Raw genomic sequence first — 26,163 nt, 5'->3', positions numbered from 1 at the left:
CAAACCCAGGTGAACAAGTACTGTTTCGGAGGGAGATGTTAATGCTGCACATCTTCAGTCTCTGTTTCACACACAGATTAGAGAGAGCTAACATTAAAAAGTCAGCTCAACAATTTTCAGTAAAAGTTTCTGGACAATAGATGTCTTCAATAATGACACTGGCTAATTTCAATTAAAATAATAATAAGATTCCAAAGATCTGCTCCCAGTAAAGCAGTCAACAGTATTGATTTGTTCTTCTGGGACGTGGAATAGCAGGACACCTACTTTTTCTGATTTTGAAGAGAAACTTTAATTGTGCTCTCACACAGTAAGGGTAAAGCATCCCTACTACCAAGTTATTACTTGTTTTACTATAGGTAGCAACCAACTAGTACTGCTCTGACAAAACTGAGGATTCCCAGAATCAAGTTGCATTGTTCTGGTTCCTTATTTTCTTCACACAGAGCCAGAAAAGGAATCACAGGATTAAGCACCTTTTACACTTATTCCGTTGATTCTTCTTCTACCACTGCCATAAAATATACACTATCTAAAAGAGCATGCCAGGAATAAAGTGAAATTTAATACATTCATGAAGATCTTCTCCCTTAATCGTCCTAAGGTAACATTAAAATCCTAGACTATTTACCAGAATTCCCTTTTGAACTTTCTCTCCACATGTTGACTGGGTTTAGTCAAGAACAATTGTCAAGTGCACTCTGCAGAAGTTAAATCACTTTCTCCTACTTAAAATATGCATGGAACCTCTGCTCTTCATTTCTGCAAGTATTGCATTTTTTTTCTGTAATGAGGCTTTCAGCCTAAAAAAAAATACAGGTTTAAATTCTGTTAGTATGGATATTCTGATAGAAAAAAAAAAAAAAGGAGAAAAAAAATGAAACTCACCATAAGAAATTAAGATAACAACAAAAAGCTTTAAATAAACACAACATATATAAATTGTAATTGTCACTAAATACTTATGCATATGGCCTAAAAAAAATTACTAACAAAATAACAGAAATGTAAATAGTATTTAAAAATCAGTATGGTTTCTGCACTAACTTTCTTGTTACAAGCTTCATGCTTGCTGCACCTGCTCTCACTTCCTGGTTAGTCAGAAATCCCACTCTGTTTTAAAGTCAAAGGTACTCACTAAAAGCAAACAGGAGTGATGTGAATTCTTAGACTTCCAACACTTTTAGACATCTARTAACAACAAAACATTTAATAAACAAAAGTCTTTCCCCTTGGTGCTTTATCTATTCTTGCATACAAATACTAATAACTAGTCCTACCCAAAATGTTCAACAGCATGCTGTTTGTTGCCTACACAGGAGAAGTTGTGTCCTCACATTTTAGCAATATTTGTTATCAAGTATTAAGGTCTTCTTACTATATTCAAGGGAAAAAAAAAAGCTGACTACTTAGGTTATTAATAGAAAAGGCCTTTCAAAACAAACTTTTTTTTTTTTAATTCCCAACAAAGATTCCCAAGGAACTTGGTCACAGTTTGAGTTACTAAAAAAGCCTTTTTACTGTTAACTATATAAATACAATGTTTACACATGATTTTTTTCCAGTTCTAGCTAACCTAATGCAAGTTACAGCTGACACTCTTAGAGTTGTTCCAAGTTTAAATGCATATAAGGAAGCTCATGTACTTTTTCTTCAGCTTTTTCTGTTTTTAAGTAAAAAGCAGTTAGCTGAAATGCAGGATTGTGAAAGTGCRAACATGCAGAAAAATACTCTAAGATGGGAAAAGAGAGTGAAAGAGCATGGGATTTTTCTACATGCATACGCTATTCTTATCTCATGTGCAAAAAGGCGATCCACTTACCAGATTGAACACAGTCTCCACTATGTCTCTGTTGGATACTTCACCGACTTCCACCAGTCCTGTCAGCACAGCAAATTTCATCCGGATGCCTCGGATGGGGATTCCTGGATTCAGCGGCTGCAGCACGCTCCCCCCTCCAGCAGCATTTCCTTCTTTTCCCGCTCCTCCTCCTCCTCCTCCTCCTTCTCCATCACCTGTTAGCTGAACAACTTGTTTGCCTTCGCTCGCCATGGCCAGCGCGCCTCAGGTCACCACCGGGCCGGCCGGAGGCGCCGCCGCGGCTCCGGGGGCAGCTCCGCCTCGGGGCAGGGGGTCCCGCGGCCTCTCCTCCCGGCCGCGCCGGGCGCTAAGAGAAAGGCGCGGCGCAGGGCGGCCGGTCGGTCGCTCGGTCGGTCGCGCCCTCCGCGTCCCGGCTCGCTCCTCAGCAGGAGTCGTCCGCAGCAGCAGCAGCTCCGTGCCCCACGGCAGGTACTCAGCGCCCTGCGGAACAACGCGAGATATTTTGGAAGCCGCCGGGAGCCGCGCGCCGCCCCAAGGTCCCCGCTCGCCCCGGAGGGGTCAGCGCGGAGCCCCCGCCGCACGCGCCGGGATAACCGCTTGTTAGCCGCTCCCGGGGCGGACACGCTCTCCACCGCCCGGCTCCGCTTCGCGCCGGGGCCGCCTCCTGCCGCCGCCGCCCCCGCAGGTGCGGCCCCCGCCCGCCCAGGGCACCGGCCGCCGCGACGCGCGGCTCCGCGGCCGGGGCACAGCGGCGACGGCGGCTCTGCCCCGCTCTCACCCACGAGGGCGGCCCGAGGAGCGACGTCCCCTCCGCCACCACCGCCGCCGCCGAGAGCGCCGCGTCCCGCGCGCTGCCGCCTCACGCCGCCGGCCCGCTCAGCCCCATCGCTTCCTGCCGCCCGCTGCCGCCATGACAGCGCCGAGCCCCCGGAGCGCCGCCGGGCCCGCAGCGCGTGCGCCTGCGCGCGGCGGCGGCGGGGCGGGAGGGGCGGGGCGGCGGGGCCGGGAGCCGCTCGCGCGCGCACAGGTGCGCCCAGGTGAGCGCGCCCAGGTGAGCGCGCGCCCCCGCCCCGCGACTCCGTCCTCACCCCCCGGCCCGGCCTAGCCAGGCCCGGCCCGGCCGCACCTGCGGGGCCCGCGGCGCGGCAGGAGGCCGAGGGCGCCGGCGGCTCCGCGGCGGGGCGCTGTGCGCAGCGGGCTCCCGAGGGCGTRGGCAGCGCCCTGCGCACCTGCGAGCGGGGCGGGATCCGCCGGGCGCGTGCGCCGCTCCGGGTGGCGGGAGCGACGCGACTGGCGCAGCGCCGGCCCTCTCCTCCTCACCCACCTACCTCGTCCTTGTTCCCTGCGATGGAGCTACGCGGGTGTCCGAAGCTGACACCGCACGGAGTGGGCTGTTCTCGAGTCCAAAAACTTTCCCCAAACTTTCTTTTTTTCTCTCTCTCTTTTTTTTTTTTTTTTTTTTTTTATTCCTGCTGGGCTCGTTCACAACTGCTTGCAGTTTTTTTTTTCTTCTTCCACACGCAGGACCAGCGTGCGAGAGCGAAGCCAGCAGCGCTCGCGGCGCCGAGCCGCAGGGAAACCGCGAGCAGGCGGAGCAGGTAGCGCCTCGGCGGCGGCAACCGAGCCGGCTGTCCTTCCTCCTCCTCCTTCTCCTCCTCCTCTCTAGGGAGCGCCAATGTAGGTCACGGCTCACATCCKACGCGTTCAGGTTTAAAACGTGTGAGAAGTCGTGCGGAGAGCAGGACGGGCGCTCTCTTCTCTCCCGTTAAAATCCCGCGGAGGAGAGGCGCGGCGGCGCGCTCTGCCCTCAGGTTTCCCGAGGAGGTTTCGCCGCCGAGGGCGCGCGTCGCTCRCTGGTCGCACACGGGCGTTTGGGGGAAATCCCCCCCCGGAGATGGGAGATGGCGGCGGGGCCGCCGGGACYCCTGTTACGGCTCCGCGGCCCCCTTCCGCAGGGCGGGGGGAGAGGCCCCGGGACCTCCCCKCTGCCCCCCAAACTGCTCTCGCCATCCCAGTAAAAGTGAAAATAGGTCATAAATAAGGTCTGCCCTCCCCTCAGCCGTGTCCTTGTGGAAATACCCTCTGGGGCGACGTTTGCGGCGGCTCCTCGCCCTCCGCCCCGCGCGACAGAGGGCGGTTTCCCGCCCAGGGTGCGCGTGGCGACCGTTACCAACGGTCAGCCGCGAGGAGGGGGCGGGCGGCGCCTGTGGCGGCCCTCGCGCCTGGGGAGCAGCTCCCTGCGGCCAAGGCCCCGTCCTCGAAGCGGCCCCTGCTTGTCCTCCCTCCGGCCCTGCTCGCTCTGCCGGGACCTGCCCGTAATATTAACCGGCCTTAGTCGCCAAATTGCAACCGAAAAACAACGTGGGTGCACGCTGAAAAAAATACCGATTTTTTTTAAACCTAGAGGTCAACCTGGGAGGGCAGTAACATGTACATGTGCAGCTACCCTGGCTGCAAACTGTTATGTACAAACTGTTAACTTCATATCCCRTTAGTTATTAAATATCCAGTCTGCCCCCTAAGATTGTGGATCCTCATTTAGGCAGTTGCAAAGCACAGAGGCTGGTGGCCTTTTAGTGTTCCCTCCCAAGGTGACTAAATGCATGCATTTACGTGCACCTTGTCTCAGATGTAATGAACTTTTTGCCTGGCCTATTAGTAAAGCTGTGCACCTCATGTTTCTCTGCAAATCTGTAATAAAGAACCAAGAGGGTCTGCTCCTTTGAGCTGTTCATTCAAACAGTCTTTGACTCGGTGCTTTCAATGAGGCTGYTTGTCTGAATGAGGATTATTCAACCCACCAAGGGCTGCAGGGTCTGGTACCAGCTGCTTAACAGACAGGCAAATGCATTTCCAGRTGATTGGATTACGGACAAAAAACAGTCATCATGCTCATCATAATTATGTTCTAGGACGGTGTTGTGTGTGTGTTGGGTTTTTTTTTTTTTCCTCTCTCCAAGTGATGTATTTGTGATTTCTTAATAATTGACTACAGTGCTCGATGAAAGATTGTCTAGTGATTTTAGTAGACAGTCATTTGTCTTTTCCCCACCCTGATTTTTATGTTTGTATTTCAGGGAGGAGACAGGAGAAAGATTTACTTCTCCCATTAATTCTGTTAACTCACAGACTGTCACCATAATCTGTTTCAGGGTTTTACGCTGTTGCCCATTCTGGTAGTCACTGAGCATCTTTCATCTTTTTAAAACTGAACAGAACAGTAAAGTCTGAGGACTTTGTGTAATAACTGCCAGCTCTTTTTTAAGTTTTTTTTTTGGGAAAATCATTCTAAAGTTTGTTTGTGATTTCACTTGAGTGAGTTAAGAGTTTTATTCAGTTATATGCTCCTCATGTATCATGTATGAAAATTCTCCTTCTTCTGGTGCAGAGCATCTAATAAAGGAGAAAGCTTAGCAGGATAATCCAGATTTACTTAATCCTACCTAGAAATATGGACAAAATTAAAGCAAAATAATTCTTGTAGGAAAAAAATACATTGCACGGTCAGCTATAGTATGGTTTTTTTTTTCTTTTTGGAGTCTTCTCGGAAAGGAAGAATTCATTGCACATTTTATGGTTTCCATATTACCTCATTATTTACACATGAACAATACACACATGATAATACACACATATTCATGTAAAATCAAATTCAGCCATCAAGCAATCACTTTATCGCTATTGCTCAATCACTATCACTCAAACACTCTAAGTCCCAACACTTAGTTATGTAGAATAAAGGGATACACAGCCTAGAGCAGTTAGAAGAAGACTAAGCTTATTGTGATGGTTACGAATAATATCTTACACATCTTGTTGATTTAAGCAGCAGCACTACCTGTATAAATCCTCAAATTAATTTTCTTTATCAGCTTTGCATCTCAGACTAACTACTGCTCTTATTTGAAAAGTTAACAGGGTGTTTTTTTTGCTATTTAGTAATAGGTCTTCTTGCATAAGTAATAGGTCTTCTTGTGTATGAATATTTAGAGAAAAAAATCCCTGTCTTTCCTGTGATTTTTTTTCATGTGCTTCTTACAGGGGGAAAAAAAAAAAGTTTATTTAATTCTGTTGGCTTTAACATGACATAATTCTTAAATTTGTGTTCCTCCAATATGTCATAGTGCGACATCTTTAAGTATGCTGCATTTTGCACAGAGTTGTAAGACTTCCTGGTCCTAGGTTTCATTTATGGAGTAGCAGTGGTACAACACGTGGCATTTAGCTGCATTGAGTGTAAGAATGCGTAGTATCCCTGCTTGCTTCTAGCCATAATTTCTGATCAAGTCCATCTGTGTAAAGGTGGTATCTGGGCAAATATGGTGAAGTATATGAAGAAAATTAAATTCCCAACTATTTAGGGAGACAAAATGCTGAAAAACAAAACAAATTATTTTTCTAAAGATTTCAAAGCCATTTCTGTGGGTTTTGTTTTCTTGTTTGTTTGTTTTAATATTTTTAGCATGCAGTCCTGGTATTACTGAAGTGAACTGCAGAGCTCCCATACCTACATTTCTTCTTAAGGTCTGTATGGAAATATATATTTAATCTGGAAAATGTGAATAATGTCAGAAATAGTTGACAAGGTAATAGTTTTAATATCTTCTTAAAATTGCCTGTTTGGCTGACTGCCCCAATAGATGTGGCTAAGAAGACTTCTAATGCATTGGCATGAGTTGAGCATTTTTATGGTCATTGTACATCTCTCTCTATATATACTTATATAATTTTGTCTATTTGACCATTTACAGATACTTTTTTCATGTCACAATTTCTCCTACTGTTTATATTCATCTTAGTATATCATGCTGTCCCATCCATGTGTTCTTTTCTTTCCTTCTGAATCCAGCTGTTGTTGCAAGATCTTCAAGAGAAAAATGTCATTTTGTTATATGTGCATATGGTAGTTTATGTTGAGGCCCTGGTAACTACTACAGCAACACTATTGCACAAATAAYTCATGCAATTTTATTTTCTTCTTGGTCAGGAGACCATCTTTATGTATACATACAACTGTTCCTTTTTAAAAATAATAATAAAAAAAACCCTACCCTAATACATCTTTTTTTTATAGATGCATTTCTTTTCAGAAGACAAATTTTTCACTTTGTTGCATGATGACTCACTCCACAGGTGCTTGTATCTTTTCTTCTTTCCTGCTTTCTTTCACAGCAGAAAACTGCTGTGTTCATTGTACATATTATTTAAATGCAATTTGAAGTTTCATTAGCAAAGCAAATTAAAAACCAGGTGRTTTGTTTCAAGTGTGTGTACAGTGGCATGTATTAGTCAACAAGCTGAATATTTCAAATATCTTCGCCTAAAAGGAAACTTACCAGTAACTTCAGGAAGAATTTGCTAAACAGGATAAATACAACATTTTAAAAGTTAATGATCTTCCATTTGCTTTTGCCCCTATTCTCACTATTGCTTCCGCTCTGACAATAAATAGTCTGATGACAAATTTTCAGTGAAGATGCAAACAGAAAAAAAATGATTTGCTACAAAGCTAGTTAGACTGTATTTCATGCTGCTTCCTCCTGAATGGACCTAAAAATACATTTCTGGTAAAATAATTCTAGTTATTACACTACATTGGCCCCTATGCCCATCCATATTTTACTTACACTGAACTATGGATACACCTATGTAAAATAAATTATATCAGARGTGGCATCATGTTCACTGATAGCTTTTTTAGAATGCTGTGAGCACTGGTTRTAATCTCAGTTTGGATACAAAATATCAATAACAATTATGAATGTGACTAGCAGCACCTTTGTTAAAGAAGCTTTTTAAGCAAAGTTCAAATGTGCTTTGAATGCTAGGTCACCAAGTATAAAATACATTTGGTGTGGTTSTTAAAAGTACCAGAAGTACTTGCAACTTGCATATAGATGTATGTTTTGGAAAATATATATGCTTATACTTCAAGACTTCATGTATCCTTCATAATAACTTGCATGATGTAAGAAAGTGGCATTTGTTTCATCCTGTGAGGAAGAAGGAGGAAATCCTTGGATCTGCCTATGAATGTCTGTATTTTGAAAATCTGGCTCCAATAGTGCTCCAAAGAGGCCAACAGATGTTTTGGCATGGTAGTAAGAATTACACCATACTCCTGATATCGCACCATATGTGCAATATAGCTGTTTGAATATGGCATCTCCCTACGTTAACATGTAAAAAGTACAAACAACACTCCACATTTTTTTCTGAAAAATGTTTTTCTGAAGTACATTATTTCTAAGAAATATACTAGAGATTTTAATTATTAGTTAGTATTTTAAATTGATATTATTAAACAGTATTTTAAATTGTTTGTAGCTTGATTTGGGAAAGCTCTACTTGGATTTGTGTGTGCATTGGTATGAATCTTCTCATTTTTCCATGCAGGAATATATGTCAAGACTAGAATGTTTTATAATTCCTTTCCTATTTGAAATTCCAAGAATGAAGAAAGGAGTWAGTTCCTTTTTTATCTTTCTTTCCCTGTCTCCCTTAGTTACATACATGCATTATTAGGAATCTCTAATTCATGTTGCACGTCTGCAGTTTTTTTACAGTATTTGAAGAACTTAGAACTGTAATACTCATACTTTTACTCTCGGTGAAGCTACAGTCAGACTGTATGGTATTATACATACTGTATAATCTTACTATTTTAATCTTAGAATTCCCTGATGTTGTCTTTTCAAATATGTGGGTTTGGATTTTTTTCAATCTGTTGCTTGAAATTTCCTGCCTTGCTGTGATTCATCTGTAGTTTTCCTAAAGCATTTCTGCCCTGTTGTAAGAAAGATATGTCATAATGTTTATTCAAGCCTTTAAACTGTCTAAATATGTATTTTCATATGCCAGTTTTATTTGCCTGCTTTTCAGTGTCCCCTGCCTCCACTACTGGCTTTTATCTTTGAGCTCTTCATCAGCAGTTATTGTAGATTTATTWTCCACTACCAGGCACAAGCATAAATAGCATTCAGAACATTTTCTGTACCTAGTAGCTTGAAGTATTACTTCTATTGATGGTCTTTCCTATTATCTGTGTAGGGTACAACACGTGTTGCTACTCTTTTTTTTTTTTTTTTTTTTTTCTCCTGTTGTCTTTTTTTTTTTTATTTTTAATGTCATGTGAGAAAAATAGTAAAACATAATTGCTAAGATGTGACAATGGATTTAAGATGTTTTCATCTAAGGTGACTACTCCAGTAACCAGCAAACCTAGCTTACTAGGGAGGACAGCAGTGTCATCTTGTATTCTGTCAGATTTTCGTCTCTCTTCTTGGCGAGAGATGAATACTTCTTGACTGGCCTTGATTGCTAAAGGCAGTGGGGTACGTGTGCATCAGTCAATGCAATGAATATTCAGCAGGCTGCCAGTTTGGGGAGCCAAGACAATTGTTTTAGCTGGATTTTTCAGGCAGATGAAGCCAACATTAAATTCTCCAGGGGATCTCTTCTGCATGTAAGCATGCGTTATGGACAAGCAACCTTGCTGATTACCCCAAATCCATCATCATAGGCTACTTAAGGTACAAAATTATTTGAAGTACATCTGAGAACCAGGAGCAGGCACCATCTTAATCTTTTGTCCTAGCCTTCCCAGGCCTGGTTATAAATCTAATTCTGGTTCTCCCTTTCATAATCAGGTTGGAAGTATGGAGTTAAAGAAATACAAAATGATACAAAGTTTACTCTAAACTTTTAACACCTCAAAATAAAAACACAAAGCATGGATTATAATTAATTTAAACAGTGAATTGGAAATAGTAAAACTTTATCTAAAGTACCTTTTTATAAGATGAGAAAGCAAGTGTTCATCACATTCTGCAGCCCGTAGGTTCCTTCTGTTTATGCCAACCAACTGGATTGATATGTTCCATTTTCTTGGGGCTTTTAGAGGCCTTGATATCTCCAGAAATGTCAGAAGTGTGTGATTAAGTCAATTTTAGCTATAGAATACTCTCTCTGCCTTTAGGGGAAAAAAAAAAGAGGGGAAATAAATAATACATTATATATGAAAAAARAGCTTCCTAATCTTTAGTATTAAGAGTTATTTTTTAAATCTTTGACTAGTAATTCAAATCTATATAAAAAAGCTGCTTATAAATACTGTTGACCTCAAGTATAAGCATTCCTCCTTGTTTTTAAAGAGAACATCATAGTTGAAGAGAGCACAACAAACCTGAAATAAAGGTGAGCATTGCCTAAAGAGGAGGTAGTGTTAATACAATTTTAATTGTATTAATTTTGCTTAGTTTTCTATTCACTTTTTATTTCAGATTATAAAATCATGCTACGTGGTATAACTTCACTCATTTCTGTTTAGGAGAGTAGTTGATGTTTATCCTCATTTTTCTGCTTTGTATGTGTTCACAATGGATGGATTACAGCTATCCATGCTCAAACAATACTAAATCAATAAATGAATACTTAATAAGCCTCATTGTGGCATTTGAAAATACTGTCAGAAAATTATGCTTATAGGGAGCTAAACAGGCTGATTTAGCCCATTTCTACTGTACCTTTAGTTTAGAGAAGATCCTCAAAATGTCGGTGTGATTCTTTACAAAATCTAAGCTACGCCAGSAGTTACCTCATTTCTGTCAAAGGAAAGAAAATACAAACTTTTACCAAAGTAAATCCTGAATAAATTTATCAAATAACTAATTGTGCCTTATGTTATTTTTAATGACCATTCCTTTTCCTTTTGAGTCATGTACCTCTAGTTTGTTAGCATTTTTTCCACTCTTGCATTTGTACTAAAGATATTTGWGCTATTGGGAAAGTGCACAGAATCCAGATTCCTGCAGCATTATAAGAAATGTTTCTTTAGTTTTCTACTTTGGTAGTAAGCTCTGTGTTTTATCATTTTGGGCAAAATAGAGTCATAAGACATTAGCATAGAGAAAATACTAAAAAAAGTGTTTCTTCACTAAGGATCTATTCGCTTAAACCTGAATTTAAATAACATGCATCAAAACAAATAACTRTATGCTTGGACAGTCTGCTTGAGGGGGTAGCCTTAGGAATGTGCTTTGCCATCTTCCGTGCTAGATGGGAATTGTGCTATTGGCTTCAGAAAGCAGATGTTCCCAGTCAGATGCTGCTTGTTTTGTACCATGTGACTTGGGTACTGTTAAAATTGTCCAGCCAACAYTTGCTTTGCAGTTTGAAAGGCAAGAACAGCAGGCAAAGAGCCAAGAAGAAGGAAAAACCTCGAAAYAGCCGTCTTCTTTCTAAAGTTTTGAGGGAGATGACAAGTGGTTTTCTGTACAAAMCTCTAGCATGATCTCGCAGATCCCCTTCAAAATCCTCTACAAATTACATTTCACAGGAGCTGGATAAAGATCTCTGGGGTAAATGTATTTACAGCCTGTGGTAGGCTGTAAAAGGGGCTAAATAACAAAATTAAAGTTGAAATATCATGATTATTATGGAAATAACTCACTGCTGTTATGTATTGCAATGCTGCAGGCATTCAGTTCTGTTGTATGGTTACAAGGACAAAGATTAATTAGAGTTGCTCCTGTAATGAACACATAAGCTACATAATCTCCATCTGGCTTTTAGTACTTCCCTAGATAGCTACACTCTGAAGTRAAAAGTATTAGAACAGTTAGAACATTAGAAGTTAAAGAAAATGAGAAGTTTCTCTAATAATTCATGTTGTATTTGTTATTCTTCTTAAACGGGTTTTATACATTTTTGGACATTGTRTTAATTTAGGTCTCTTTGAACTTTTTAATCTATTTTACTCTGTCATACGTATTTCTTAGCATTTTCTTTTTGCTCTAGCTCCCTCTAAAGAGTCATCGGCATGGGATTCAGAGAGAGGAGGTTCTGTTGGAGTGGAGAAAAATTAATAATGCCATGTAGGAAGATGAGCAGGAAAAGTGGCACTGGAAGGAAGAAGAGAGACTGTATCAAAAGGGGAAGGTGGAAGAAAAAACAGGTGAGAGAACAGCGAAAGATAAGAAGAATATGGAATAAGAGGCTGTATTAATAGAAAGAGACATCAATGACAAAGTGCACAGGGAGACAGTCCATACAGAACAGCAAAGAATCATGAGGAGCAGATAGTCACTATAATAAATTAGATGATAATCAGTCAGTGAAGAGAGAAAAGTTTAAAAGTTTAAGAGCACTTACCAGCCTTTTCCAAAATGCAGTCTTTCATTTGAGTATTATAATAGCTATGTGCTTGCATCTACTGAGGAATATTATTTTACATATGTACTTACTTAGCAAACACAATAAACTGAAGTGATYCAGGATTTTCTGAATAGATTAGCTGTGGTATTTTATTTATCAAGAGACTCCAATCATGAAAACGTGCATTGAAAGATGAGAGCTGGCCACTCTGCAAGGSAGCCAAGCACTGGAAGAGAGTGCTGATTGTTAAGCATCAGATACTGTGGCAATCCCTGCTTCTTCTGCAGATGAAAACCTTTTGCATTCCACTCTATATTAGTCCCACATATTTCCACTGCATTTGTGAAACTGGAGATCACAATGTATCTGGTGATTCCAGAGAGCACTTACTGAAAACAAATGAAAAAAAAAAAAATCTCCCCTCTCCCAAAATGCTGTGACTGTCTAGCTAACTCTGGGGAAAATCAGAGCTCTGGATAAAATGTGGAATCCATTAACTGAAAAGTCTCTGGAAAGATGAGACTCTTAATGCATGGAACTAGCCACAGGTGGTCCTGAAGTCAAAAGCTAGGAATGTGTCAAAAAGACAGCTCTTCCCCTTATGAAGAAAGGAGGACAGACTCTGATTAGGTGCAGGGTATCACAAAACCAGCCACTTAGTGCACAGGCCAAGAACACATACATACTGACAAAGATTTCCAYGTATTTGGCAGCAAGGCAGGGCTGAATAATTGTATTTGAGGTTGGCTGTGGTGTTACTTTGTCATAAAATTTCATCTGAACTTAAGAAATTATTTGAGCAAAGGTAATTTATTCAGTCTCCATGGCATTATGGCCGTTTTACCTTGGTAACACGTTATCAGATGGTAACGCACTGATAAGTAATTCTGCTGACGCTGTAGCAATTAATCTGTTGGAAATACTAACACTGAACACAAAGGCAGTTTTGCTAATTACCTAGATGAACATTAAAGGTAACATTTGCTTTCTTTGTGTTAATAAAGGGTGAACTGTGGGACAAGTAGATTGAGTTGCACAGTGACTTAAATATGTTGTCAGAATATCACTCCACACTGTTTGATTATATTTTTAGCAAAAGCAAARATAATGCATCTCTGCAGCTCTTCCATCCACTCACTGTTCAAGAGATAAGCCAATCCATTTCTGATAAAGAGGATTAGGCAACTACTATGGAAACTATGGATTTACATATGTACAGGTAAATTAAATTACATTTGTGATATGCTATTGTATTTTATTTGAAAATTAGMAGCATGCTAGCACCTGGAAGGCTTGCAAAAATTCTGAACCAGCCTCTGATACACTGCAGCCACATGTCTCAATCTAGAATCTCAGAATATCTTTCATTATTGTTAGCTAATGCAGAATTTCCCATTTTCTAGAGTAAAAATATTATTCTGATCCCTAAACAAATAGAAAGGAGCAGTTTGGGAATACCAGAGTACGTTCTACATATATATCCTCAGCCTTATCAAGACTGCATGCCAGAGAGATATTCAATAAGATTGTTTTAATTAGGGATATGCATCAGATGAAGCTGCTGTATTCTTCGGGACATTAGTAGGTGCAAAAGGAGATGACAGCAAGATCAAAAGAGAAAGATGAAACAGTAGAAGGTTAGCATAACACTTCTTACTTTTCTTTATTTCCGGCCCATTTAGGAATGATGATTTTTCACRTGGGAGAGGTTTAGTGGCACTGAAAAGGTTTAGCTCAGAGCTTCACGAACTGTGACACATGCCAATGTTGGCAAACAGAGCACTGTCAGTGGCCTGCCATCCAGCAGCGAGGCAAGGGCTGCCTCTGCCACGGTGCCTTCCACGAGTTACCTCTGCTATTCCACTGCTTTCTCCTCAGGTTGGCTAGCTTCCTGGAGAACGTTCCCAGGGACTGACTTACAGGCTGACTCCTCCTTCACTTCTCGCTCCGTATGTGATCCGCTCATGGATACCTCGTGTATCTCAGGTAAGATCTAGGCGGTTTCAAATCCTACACTCGGATAATTCTGAGGTAAAATCATTACACTCAAAGTATTTTTTTTCAAATATAGTTAATGTTGCACTACAATAATGATTTTTATTATTGTAAAAATTACAATTAAGGCTTAATTAAAACTCCTTTTTTTTTTTTTAATTTTGATTATTGTAGTTACTCTGTCAAATTCACCACTAATGGGTTCCCTTTATGATAAAAAGCTAGCTTGCTTCTTCATGTTTCCATTTCTTTGTTATGTTCTTACAAGCTTGCAAATCTGTAAGCACTTTCTGTCATTTGTGACCCAATGTAGCGAGGTCATGATGTTTATAAGGMGCTGGAATTCAAAAATATTCATTTTGTATTTTAGTTTTGCTTATTGCCACTTAAGTATAATTGCAACATCCAGCCAGTTAAAAGCTCCGTTTTGTTGGAATTTTTTTTTTGTTTTTAAAAAACCTTACTAATCAAAAATGTATGAACAGTGCTTTCATAAGTAAAAGAACAGTAAAATACTCTCATAAGTAAAATAAAATAAAAAATGGAGAGTGAACAACTTTCTGTTCTAACGTGGCCATCTGTCATTTATAAAGACATCACCCCATTAACCTGTCTAATCAACTCCACTCTTTTTTCAAAGTTGGTTAAGTAAGTTTATGAGGCGACAGAGATGTTCACTTGATTAAATCTGTTGTAAAACAGCCTCCCTGGTGTTCTGCTTTGTGTGCATTTACACATATAAAGGTAATTACAAGTACACATCACTACTGTAAATTCCATGCTTGTCATTTTACAGTACATGACATTTTCATTTCCTCCTGGTGAAAATGAAATCTGATATTTTCTGTGCAAGCAATAATGACCAATTAGAGTTTGTTATTATTAATGTTTGTCCTAAAGTGCTCCAAGTCATAAGGTGGTTTCCTCCTAAGAACTTGTATTTATGATGTGAAAAAAAGGTTTTGACATGTTGCCATTCCACCTTCAACCTCTGCCTCTCAAGTCTCGTTATTCCTTCAAGAAGCTATGAGATCTCCACTGAAAGCTGCCTGGGTAGACAAAAGCATTTCTGAGTTCAAGTTTAATGTGGAGAGCTGTAATAGCATTGATTCTCCTCATCAGAAACTCCTGAAGCTTATCTCTGATCTTTCCTCCTTGACATTTTGCTTTTATCCCAGGGATGAGAGCTCAGTTCTGCTGTAAKTGAATGTAGGTCTGCAAAAGACAGTTAACTTGTGTCAGTTTCTGACACGATTTGGGCAGAAATTCTCAATGCTGTTAGATTCTACCAGTAATTGGAGAACTTTTTGAAACTCTTTCTTTGAAGAACTGCCAAAGAGTGAAGATAAGTAGCTGTGCTATATCTGGGAACCACAATATGAAGGCTCTCCATTTATGTAAGTAGCTCAAATATTAAGTATATTTTAAAAGATTTGTCATTTAGATTAAACTCAAATAAGTGATATTTGATAAAATTAATAACCGCTGTCAGCTTTAACATTTTGATATTTTATTTCAATAGTGATGTGTTGCCCAATTCTCCTTTTAGTTAAAGAATTTTTTATGTTCTGAAATCTTGAGATGAACAGATTTATGCACATGGAGAAATTTTTTCAATGCCCCTTTAAGAGTGACTCAAAGCTTTCTTATTTTTTGAGGAGTACTGACAACTAGATTGGAAACCCAAACCTCTTTACATTTTATGTGAAATCGCTTCCTAGTAGAAATTTTCCTCTCCACAAATACCTGAGGAGAAAGGCAACACACAAACCCACAATAAATTAAAAAAAAAAAAAAAAAAAAAAAAAATCTGGATCATATGTGGAGACAGAATTTAAAAAAAAAAAAAGAAAAAAAAACATGTAGCTGGTAGCATGTCGCAACGCATCAAATCATGGTGGAAAGGCAGAAAACAACTTCCTGGGTTCCATTTGGAAGATGGTAAAGGACTTGCTCTACTCTCACTGAAAKAGGATGAAGAAAGCTCACCAAGATCGTGTTGGGGATGGTTACAAATCAGTAACTGGCCCAGCATGTCCCCTGGCTGATCTCAGAATATGGGAAATACAAAGGCAGCTTAAACATATTCATCCAAAATCAAATACACACCTATAATCTCGTCTCAAGCACGAAAGCAGAATAGAACATTTATTCCTGGATCTTACTTGTCCACTCCCTCCTTTTTTTCCAGTTGTAAGTACCTGTGGCATGGTCACAGATGGAGAATGGGTGATTTCTCCCATCATCTTTTTCCTTTCCTGGAGAAATCTGGCWCTTTGAAAAATAAGGAGTAAGCTTACGCTACCCCTACTGTCAGAAAGCATCTGGATATAACATCATTTGGCAGCTCAAAATTCTGGGAGTGTAAAGTCACAGAGAAACCTATCATGAACGCCAACACAATGTTGCTAAGTTAAATAATGGCATGATTGTAGAGTAGTTCTCAGTAGCAGATTGAGARCTCTGGTCTTCAGTTTGTCCGGGCAGCCACGAGACCCAACCACATGGAGTGGGCTTTGGAGGGCAAGGGGGCCAAGAGAGCCGATGAGACCACCTCCTCCAAACACCATCCTGAACGGCAGGAAAATGGGGCAGACGCGGCATGAGGCCAGGTTGGCTGAGTGGGAGACTCTGAGTTCAAATGYGAGAAGACAGTGGGGGGAGTTGGGGAGGTCTGCAAGAGGGGATGGGCTTCCCAGTGGGCCTGGAAGTGGACCTGCGGGGATGGAGTTGGGAGGTTAAGCAGTGGAACATGCTGCCCAGAAATGCTGTGGAATCACCAGCCTTGAAGATTATAAAAAGCTTAACTGTAGAAGACCTTGAGTAATCTGATCTAACTTTGAAACTAGACTTGCGCTGAGGAGAACCAGATGACTTCCAGGGGCTCTTTCCGAATGTAAAGTTTACTTTTTTTCTGGAGGAGCAGCAAGATCGATTTTAATGACCATGTTATAAGCTTTATTTTTCTGAATATGCTCCCAGTAGCTTCCAGTACCATGACAATGGTATTTATCCTTTTCTTAAAAAGATACAAGCTTAAAAGAGATGAAAGTGTTATAAGAACGTTATTATTTAGTTGCATATAATTTCACTGCCTGAAATTGTAACTATTGAGGATGGAAATTTTAATGAAATGAGCAAAAATGAAATAAAGGATTTAGGATCAGGCTCTAGGAAGTAATCCATAAGTATCCACATATGTTCAGAGGCTTGAATCCCAGTCTTACAAGGCCTTGGGTGCCTGGATATAGTATTATTCCAGTAATGTGGCTTCTGCTTTTTGCAAATTTTCCACTAAAATTATCACTGCCAGATTTCATGCACTATTTTCTACCCTCACATTTTGAGGGGCTTCCATCATCTTTATACAAACTCTACAAAAGGAATGATGTGGCCCCAGGACCACCTACATGCCTGTTGCGATGACCCTCCAGACCACTGCTAGGCTGAAGACCACCCCGCTGAAACCCATGTGTGAGTGAATAGCCTTGCTCCCTGCTTATTAAATTAATTAGTTACATAGTCAGCTTATGCTGCAAGCCATGAATTCTGAGATGAATCATATTACTCTTTAAATAATTGTGTACATTGAAACATTATTTCAAGAAAAAAAAAGAATGACAGAAAATTTTAACGGTGGCATGTGATCTTTTCTATTTTTAATGTATCTGCTCAGCACAACCGATCACTAGGTAGAGTCAGTCACACATCTTCTAGACAAAAGCTTTTAAAGTCACATTCTCTTTTCTTTATTTGAAGGGGGAAGGTATAAAATGTATGAGAAAAGTCAGATTTTTCTGCCAAATGCTGCATAGCAGAAACCTCGTATCACAAAGTGTAAACTAAGTCAGGATTTTACAGAATGATTTAAAACGTAATTCTACCACCAAGCAATTGAGAGAGAAAAAAAAAAAAAAAAAACAAGGCTCCATGGTGTCTCAGTAATTTTAGTTTAAAATATGCTGAGTATGCAAAGAAAATACATGTGGAATGTTTGGTCTGTGAATTTCTATCCTCCTAATTTCCAGTTCTCCAATCTCCTCCTCTTAGTTTTTTGCATTGCCTGCGTTATTACCTGGAATAAGTTATCACACTAGATTGCATATTTAACTGTAGCTCCATTGGTAGTAAGAGAGAGAGAGAGTTGAAACATTAACAAATTTGGTAGGAAAGAACTGATAAAGAAAATAATTGTTTCACTAGAACACTTACAAAAATAATCTTTTGCAGAAGAATCAGATACTTAAAGTAAGAAAAATCATAAGATAGAATAGGCTTATCTTTAATAAAAAAACCCTGTGATTTCCTGGTTCCAGAAAATAAACTGCAATCAAAACAAACAGTTTCATGAAAAAAAGATCAGATTGTTCTATAAAATAGTGTTGAAAGTTAAAAAAAGAAAAAAACAAGGAGAGCGCAACAGAAATAAAAGCAAAATTTATCTTCTAAGATGGGTAATTCTGAATATTAGTAGACAGTAAAGTAGAATTTAAAAACCAGCAGATTACAGASAGAAAACCCCAGTCCTCTCTGCAGAGAGAAAGCTGCAGCAGAAGGCTGTTGTTGCAGCAGTGGTGCAAGAGGGGCTGAAAATGCATTGTGTGGCCCMACTGTTATTAACACTGGCAGAGGATTCCTGCTTGCAGTAGTTCTGCTCTTGATGTTGTCATTGTTCTGTGCGTGTTTGTTTGTTTGTTGTTAATCAGTAATTTGTGCATTATGCCATCATGAATGGCCACATTCAAAGTATTTCCAGGGTTTTTAATTAGTGACCAGGAGGGAAGAAAGCTGTATATATACAAGGAAATATAAAACCCAGAGGTCCTAATGTGACCTCCAAGATTCAAAGGAACTAAGAAAACACTATCAAATGATGTATAAGGTTGTCTATATCTAGATTAAGACTCTAGTATAAATAATTATAGCACACTAAATAATGAAAATTCAAAGCAAAGACAGAACATTAAATAGGCTATAGCTGTGATATAGGAGAAAAAAAAATATATATATATGTATGTATGTATGACCAGGAATGCACAGTTTGATAAAGCTATTCATTTTGCTCCAGTTCATTTTGCCCTATAGCTGAATTGATGACTAATGTTACTAACCAGATGAAACGTAGGTTTGCTTAATCTCTTCCTTAATTGCTGCCAGTTTTAGGTATAAGTAAAGAGCTATATAGCACAGTCTAAATATATTTCCTAAATTAGAGGCTTTCGTGTATAACGTTAATCTAAGTGAATCTGGCACTGAAAGGAGGCAATCCAGCAGTCTCTCCAGAGATATAAGATGCAGCAATACTTTTTGATGCCTTTTTCTTTTGCTGTGCTGCTTATTTCTGGAGACTCACCTTGTCAATAAGATTTGCTAATCCAGAAGTGATGAAACAGTTGTATGCAGCTTTCTCAGGAGTGGGGATTAAAAATGAACAGCTTGCACTCTACGTTGATCTTAAGGTATATGAATTTTGTGAATAGTATACATAAATACCCTTTAGTATGCTTTATTGYAACTAAAATAGGAAGGAACATTGACTTTTTACATATAGTAAAAATAYTGTCTTTCTGATTTGGATGCTAAGTAAAATGTTGATAATTGCTTCCTGAAATATGAGCACATAAATTATACAAGAATACTTTTTATTTATATACAGTATATTCATAAATATTAGATCTAAAAAGATCCCAATTACAGAAGACAACAAAGGATAGCCAAGCCTCTAGAGTGCCCCTCTCACGGAGGGGAAACAAACAAAAAATAGTGATTGGATTCTTAAAAGTCCTACCCAGCGGTTAAAACAGCACATAGTACTATTTTATTTTATTTTATTTTATTTTATTTTATTTTATTTTATTTTATTTTATTTTATTTTATTTTATTTTATTTTATTTTTTCTCTCTCTCTCCTTGAGCGACTGATACACTGTTGGAAGACATAAGTGCTTTGTCGTTTTCTGAACTTGGAGAGGTTCCCTCCAGTTATTTACGTTTGCATGTTCGACCCTCCTACATTCCCTTCCTTCCTCAGGAAGGAAGTTTTGCAGGACACATTGACTGATGGGGGGCAGTGAGAGTCAAGAGCAGCCCTGTGTTGAGCACTTAAGTAAGAGATGTTGAGAGGGGAAGGCAGAGAGAAAAGCCATAACATGGGAAAAATTATAGAAGCTGCTGTCTTTTTAATTGTAGTGGCTAAYATGCAATATTTAATTAATACTTATGCTGGTGAGAATCCATTATCAGCGCTTCACAAATGTTTAAGCCACAGATTATTAAATGACCACCACTTGCCAGTAAYATCTAACTTTGAGAAGACCTATCTTGTCTGCAATTGCACTGTATTTGAGATGGCTGAGAGGGGCACCACCCCAGCTGGGAAGTGTCTTAACCACAAAAGCTTATTTATAAACTGCTCTTGGATATCTGTGTTTAGAAAGCAACCCCATTCAATTCTCACACTCAACAAGACAGTGACTAAATAAAAATGTCACCAGACAACATCTCTTCTGTTTTGACAGCCTGGCTACAGAGACAAATAATTTCTGTTGAGAAAACCCCATTTCCTGTGTGGCTAAGGCTTCRATCTTACAAAAAGCGCTATTACATGAGAAACTGGGAAGGTCACCGGTCTGAACGCTGCTCAGAAAGGACCAACTTCAGAGTTAGATCAGTCTTAAAGGCGTGTTTCCTTCTGCAGAAAGGGCGCAAAGAGAGGGGAGGAGGGGGTAACACCTGTTTAACGGCTGACGGCCTCCGCGGAACGTGCCCGGCCGCCCCGCCACAGCCGCCGCCATTTTCTGCCCCTCCTCCCTGCCTCTGGCGCAGCTCTCGCGAGAGGTGGGGCGCTCCCGGGCGGGCGCAGCTCTCGCGCGAGCGTCGCTCTCGTATAATCTCGCGCGAGCGGCGGCGCCCGCCCTTTCCGTCGGCGCGGCGGCACCATGGCGGTGGGCAAGAACAAGCGCCTCACCAAGGGCGGCAAGAAGGGCGCCAAGAAGAAAGTGTACGTGGGGCCGGGGGCGCCGCGGCGGGGCCGGGGGGCGCGGGGACGCGCGCCGGGGCGCCGCGATGGCGCCGATGCGGGGCGGATGGCGGCGGGACCGCCACGGAGGCCGCCGCTGTCATGGCGGGCGGGCCCGGGTGGCGGTTGGCGGCGGCGGGGAGCGAGGGCGGGGAGGGGAGGCATTAGTGCGAAATGCGCTGGTTTTTACCCCAAAACGGCAGCCCCCGCTGCAGCGCTGATGGTGATGGGCGGCGGGGCCCCAACCGGCGTGTTAGCCCCACGGCGCTTTCCGGAGCGCGCTGCGAACCGCGGCGGTAACCGCGGGCGTGCGCGTCGGTGTGTGGCTTTGCCGAGCGCCAGCATAGCGCGCACGTCGCATGTAACTTGTTTAGCTGCTGCGCAAATACTGCCCGTCCCAAGCTTAGAAATGCAACACTTGGACGTGTGCGTTTCCGTTTTGCAAAGCACACGGGGAGGAGGTGCCTGCTACAGCCAGGCTTAACCCCAGGAGTGAGTTGAAGTCTTTTTATTTATTTAAGGGTTGATCCCTTCTCCAAAAAGGACTGGTACGATGTCAAAGCGCCAGCAATGTTTAATATCCGAAACATTGGAAAGACGCTTGTCACCAGGACCCAAGGAACAAGTGAGTAGAGGGGCTGTGCGCACGGCACGTGTGACCCCCATGACGGGACCCAGGGGCATTTATTTGGGTGGGAAAATGGTGAGCAGCATTCCGAGTATCAAAGAGGAAGAGGTGGGTGCTGGTACAGGGCACTGTGGCAGSCCTAGGAGTGTAGAGACTGAGATTTGGAGCTTCTTGCAAGAGATCTTTGTTGCACATAGAACTGCTAGCATAGTGGTAGCACATTTAAACCTAACATAGTTTCTGTGCAAACTTTCGAATGGGCAGAAGTTTTTATATATATACATATATATATTTTATATATATATAAAAAAAATTACAGGGCACAGCTAATGCTTAGGTTGGTAGGGAGCAGAGCTTTCTGTTAATGTGGAGCGATCTAGAGAGGTGTGTAACAAAATATTTTAAAGGATAGCTCTCTAGTATGACTAAAAACTTGATTTTGCAGTTGTAGTTTAAGGTATGCCTATTCACGCTGTTTTAAACTCTGCATATGAAATGAATCAAATTAGTGTCATGCACACATAYGAGTCAGCTAATACTAAAGTGGTTCCCTGTTGGAGGTAGAGAGTAAGTGACTTGGCTCTGCTCAGATGTTTACTATTCTTTGAGGACTACTGCTTTTCATRGTTGTCTTTTTATTACTCAAAGTAAAATACTTTGCAGCATTTCCACCTTTTTTCTTTTTTTTAACAATTAGGAATTTGTACTGTATTTGTATTGGTATAATGAAAAGTACAATGAAAAAAGGGTATAATAAAAGGTACTCTGTGTTGTTTCATAACACAGAAATTGCTTCTGATGGACTTAAGGGTCGAGTATTTGAAGTGAGTCTGGCTGACCTGCAGAATGATGAAGTTGCCTTCCGTAAATTTAAACTCGTAACTGAGGACGTTCAGGGAAAAAACTGTCTGACCAATTTCCACGGAATGGACCTGACCCGGGACAAGATGTGCTCCATGGTCAAAAAATGGCAGGTAGGTAGAGAAGGTGGTCTGCGCTCTTGCTGGTACCCTTAAGAAAAGGTGTAACATTAGAAGTGGTACCAGCAGGTACTCATGTATGTCACGTATGTGTGTGCATGCGTGTGTGAAACCTCTCTCACACTGAGGATGCATGTTTGGGTTTCTCCTTCAGACGATGATTGAAGCCCACATCGACGTGAAGACYACAGATGGCTACCTGCTGCGCCTCTTCTGCGTGGGCTTCACCAAGAAGCGCAACAACCAGATCCGCAAGACCTCGTACGCCCAGCACCAGCAGGTCCGCCAGATCCGCAAGAAGATGATGGAAATCATGACCCGGGAGGTGCAGACCAACGACCTCAAAGAAGTTGTCAATAAGCTGTAAGTCTTGACTTTAATTCATGGTGTGGTGTTTGTTTATTGAGCATGGGCTGTACTAGTGCTTCACTTGCCTGGCATCTTCTGTGCCAGATAGCATCTCTTCCGTGTGGAAAAGCTGGTGTGCCAGCACCTGTGTTTGCATAAACATAGAATCGAACTCCTGGATATTATTTTAATTTGTAATTTTGATCAGCTGGAGTTCTGAATGTTCTCCATTGTTTTGATAGAATGGAGTTTGTGGAAGCGCAGTGTTTGCTTCCAAAAGTTGGATCGCAGATCTGATATCAAAATGAGGATGTTTACACTATATGCCTTATAACTTTGTAAAGGAAATTATCCTGCTATCTGAACGTGCGTGGGGCAAAAAAGACCAGAGCATGAAGCTGGTACTGACGCAAACTCCTTAATATTATGTGTTCTTAAGGATGCTTTTAAACAGATGCTGATGGTCAGAAACAGGGGAGATTTGAGCTTTCTAATACTGACTTCTTGCTCTCTGACCTCTCAGGATCCCAGACAGCATTGGCAAAGACATAGAGAAGGCCTGTCAGTCCATCTACCCCCTGCATGACGTCTATGTCCGCAAGGTTAAGATGCTCAAGAAGCCTAAATTTGAATGTAAGTCTATCACTGCTACTACCTAGAGTTTTAAGAGGGACAATGTTGGCTTAAAACATGTCTGCTTTTGGGTAAAGACTTTTAAAACAGCTATGGCAGCTAACAGACTTGTCCTCCTAGTCCAACGCTGTCTGTCAGGTTTGAGAGCCAAGCAGTGGTTATTCAGCTTGGAGCACTCTTTATTGCTTTGAGAAATTGGCAGATGCTACCAAACGATATCAGGCTTTGGCTTGGGAATGAATGATGACAAAATGTTTCGGTCCCAGATGACTTGTAATGATTTTATCTTCCCATTTTCTGACATTCCCAAAGCTTCTTAAATAGCTTTTTTTTTTCTGTTCCATGGCTGTTTTCGCAGTCAGTAATGCAGTCTCCTTGCACAGGCTGTRGGGAGTTGACTTTGTAACATGTACATTAAATGTTCTTGTGGGTTCATGTAACTGCTTTAAAACTGCCTTGAGGGTATGTGTATCTCACTGTTCACCTTCCTTTTCTCTTTTTAGTGGGCAAACTCATGGAACTTCACGGTGAAGGTGGTGGCGCTGGAAAACCCTCTGGGGATGAGGCAGGCGCTAAAGTAGAGCGAGCCGATGGATATGAGCCGCCCGTGCAAGAGTCTGTTTGAAATTAAAAAAGGCTCCAAAATAAAGTTTTAATATACAGAACTAGTGTTTGCTTGCCTGTAGTGCTGCTGCACAGTTTTGGCACTGGGCGTGAACCAATATTTAGTGAGGTAAAATTATTATCTTGATTTGAAAGGGGGGGGGATGGGATGGAAGTCGTTAATTGGCTTGGAGATGTGTTCTTTGTGATTGGTGTTGCAAGGTGGAGCTGTGTTGCTTAGTCTTTCTTGATAGGTGCTGCTGGAAAGGATGTTACTGAGCTTTCTAAATGTCTTTTTTTCTGGTTATTTTGTTCCTTATAAAGAGAAAATTCTTTATGGGATGAGTGTAGAAGCTGCAGCCCCAGTTATATTGGTGGTACAAGGTTCTTCAAAAGGCAGCATTATATAGGGCTAATCAGAAATTAGGATGCTGAAAAAGAATTCTGAAACAATAATCTTATTTTCCATATGGTATGTGTATTTATAAATATTTTATATGGTATTCCTAGAATTATGAAGAAYTTTTGGGTAGTCATTTGGTGTTACCTCTTTCATGTTACAGATTTGGTCTCTGTAATTCAGAGATGTTAATAGGCTTTTAAGTAGTTAGTTCATGATAGCAGCAATATGGAGARTTTTGAGCACTACTGAAATACAGAATATGCTTGAGAGTAGTAGGTTTCTGTGTGGCCTTTTAAACCTCTGCCTCAGAACTGAAAGGTGACCACAGTTGCAAGACAGTGCTCTGCATGTTGGGAATGAAGCACTGGAAGTAGTTATATGTTCTGATTTTTAATCTGATTTTAAGCAGAAGCCCACACATATACAAGCTGCAGTTACTGTAGATTGCAGTAGATGGAGTTGAATCTCCGTAGTTTCATTTTACTCAACTGGTAAACCCCATTTGTTCTGCTCTTCTATGCTTATGGTGGTGCAGTTTTGTTTTTCTTGCTTGTTGTGTTTCTGTCCTGTTGGTGAGGAAGCTTGATACTTCAGTGAGTCCGAACACAAGCTTTAAAAGAGGAAGAATTGAATCTTTTATTTGCCTTTTATTTCTTGGGGGTCTAAGACTATCCACATGTGACAGTTAAGGTGCTTTATGAAAAAGGTAAAGTTCAAGTCAAAAAAACTAGGTTTTAACCAAAGAAGGAGTTTTTAAAGAGATAAATCAGAGTCAATTAGAATAGAATTAGGAAACAGAGTGAGCTGATGTGTTGATTCACAGTATTGAACCCACAGTTCTGCCCTGAACAGGAATACCAGAATGGGCAGGATACCAAGTGAGAACGCAGGGTAGATTGGTCAGGGGYTGACCGCTCTAAAGCTGCTAGGGGCGAGTTTGCCTGCGGAGCTTCCCTGGCAGTCGCGATCACGCGGGGCCCGAGCAACTCCCGCCTTCCTGGCGGCAGAGCTGTGCCGGGGTGCCCCCCAGCTCTYCACTTGCTGCCAGCAAACAGGTAAAGGAAGCAAAATAGGTTGAATAGTTGCAGAAAAGGAAGTTCAGATGGTTTTCTGGGACATGATCTTAATGGGAAGCACCAGTGAGATGTGGATGTTGTCTACCCTGACTTAAGCAAGGCTTTTGACACTGTCTCCCATAACATCCTCATACGGAAGCTCCGGGACAGTGGACTAGACGAGTGCACGGTGCGGTGGATCGAGGGCTGGCYGGATGGCAGAGCTCAGAGGGTGGTCATAAATGGGGCTGAGTCCAGYTGGAGGCCTGTGGCCAGTGGTGTCCCCCAGGGATCAGTGCTGGGCCCAGTGCTGTTCAACTTGTTTATCAATGACCTGGACGAGGGCACGGAGTGCACCCTGAGCAAGTTTGCGGATGACACCAAGCTGGGTGGAGTGGCCGACACTCCGGAGGGCTGTGCTGCCATCCAGAGGGACCTGGACAGGCTGGAGAGTTGGGTGGAGAGGTGAGGTTCAATAAGGACAAGTGCAGGGTCCTGCACCTGGGGAGGAATAACCCCAGGCA

At 41.5% G+C, this 26,163-nt stretch overlaps 2 protein-coding genes and 1 non-coding gene across 3 annotated transcripts in view; 2 read left to right on the top strand and 1 right to left on the bottom strand.

The window, feature by feature from the left end:
- Positions 1-2,053, bottom strand: part of LRBA (LPS responsive beige-like anchor protein) — a 342,587-nt gene extending 340,534 nt beyond the window's left edge. The window contains exon 1 of the mRNA XM_026041635.1: positions 1,823-2,053. Coding sequence (XP_025897420.1) covers positions 1,823-2,053 — 231 coding nt within the window. The remainder of the gene's footprint in view (positions 1-1,822) is intronic.
- Positions 2,054-20,850: 18,797 nt separating this feature from the next.
- On the top strand, positions 20,851-24,244 carry RPS3A (ribosomal protein S3A). Its single transcript, XM_026041619.1, has 6 exons — positions 20,851-20,971; positions 21,511-21,614; positions 22,404-22,591; positions 22,752-22,960; positions 23,469-23,578; positions 24,082-24,244. Exons 1-6 carry the CDS (start codon positions 20,910-20,912, stop codon positions 24,201-24,203), a joined length of 795 nt encoding a protein of 264 aa, XP_025897404.1. The 5' UTR covers positions 20,851-20,909; the 3' UTR covers positions 24,204-24,244.
- LOC112949323 lies at positions 23,814-23,883 on the top strand. The gene has a single exon (XR_003249810.1). It is a non-coding gene; the product is annotated as a small nucleolar RNA SNORD73 (small nucleolar RNA).
- Positions 24,245-26,163: the final 1,919 nt, after the last annotated feature.

This window comes from Nothoprocta perdicaria, unplaced genomic scaffold (genome assembly GCF_003342845.1).
Source record: "Nothoprocta perdicaria isolate Ctin4 unplaced genomic scaffold, notPer1 scaffold_29, whole genome shotgun sequence".
Lineage (NCBI taxonomy): Eukaryota > Metazoa > Chordata > Aves > Tinamiformes > Tinamidae > Nothoprocta > Nothoprocta perdicaria.
Note: the sequence above shows the minus strand (reverse complement) of the source record. Positions and strands in the feature narration are given on the sequence as shown.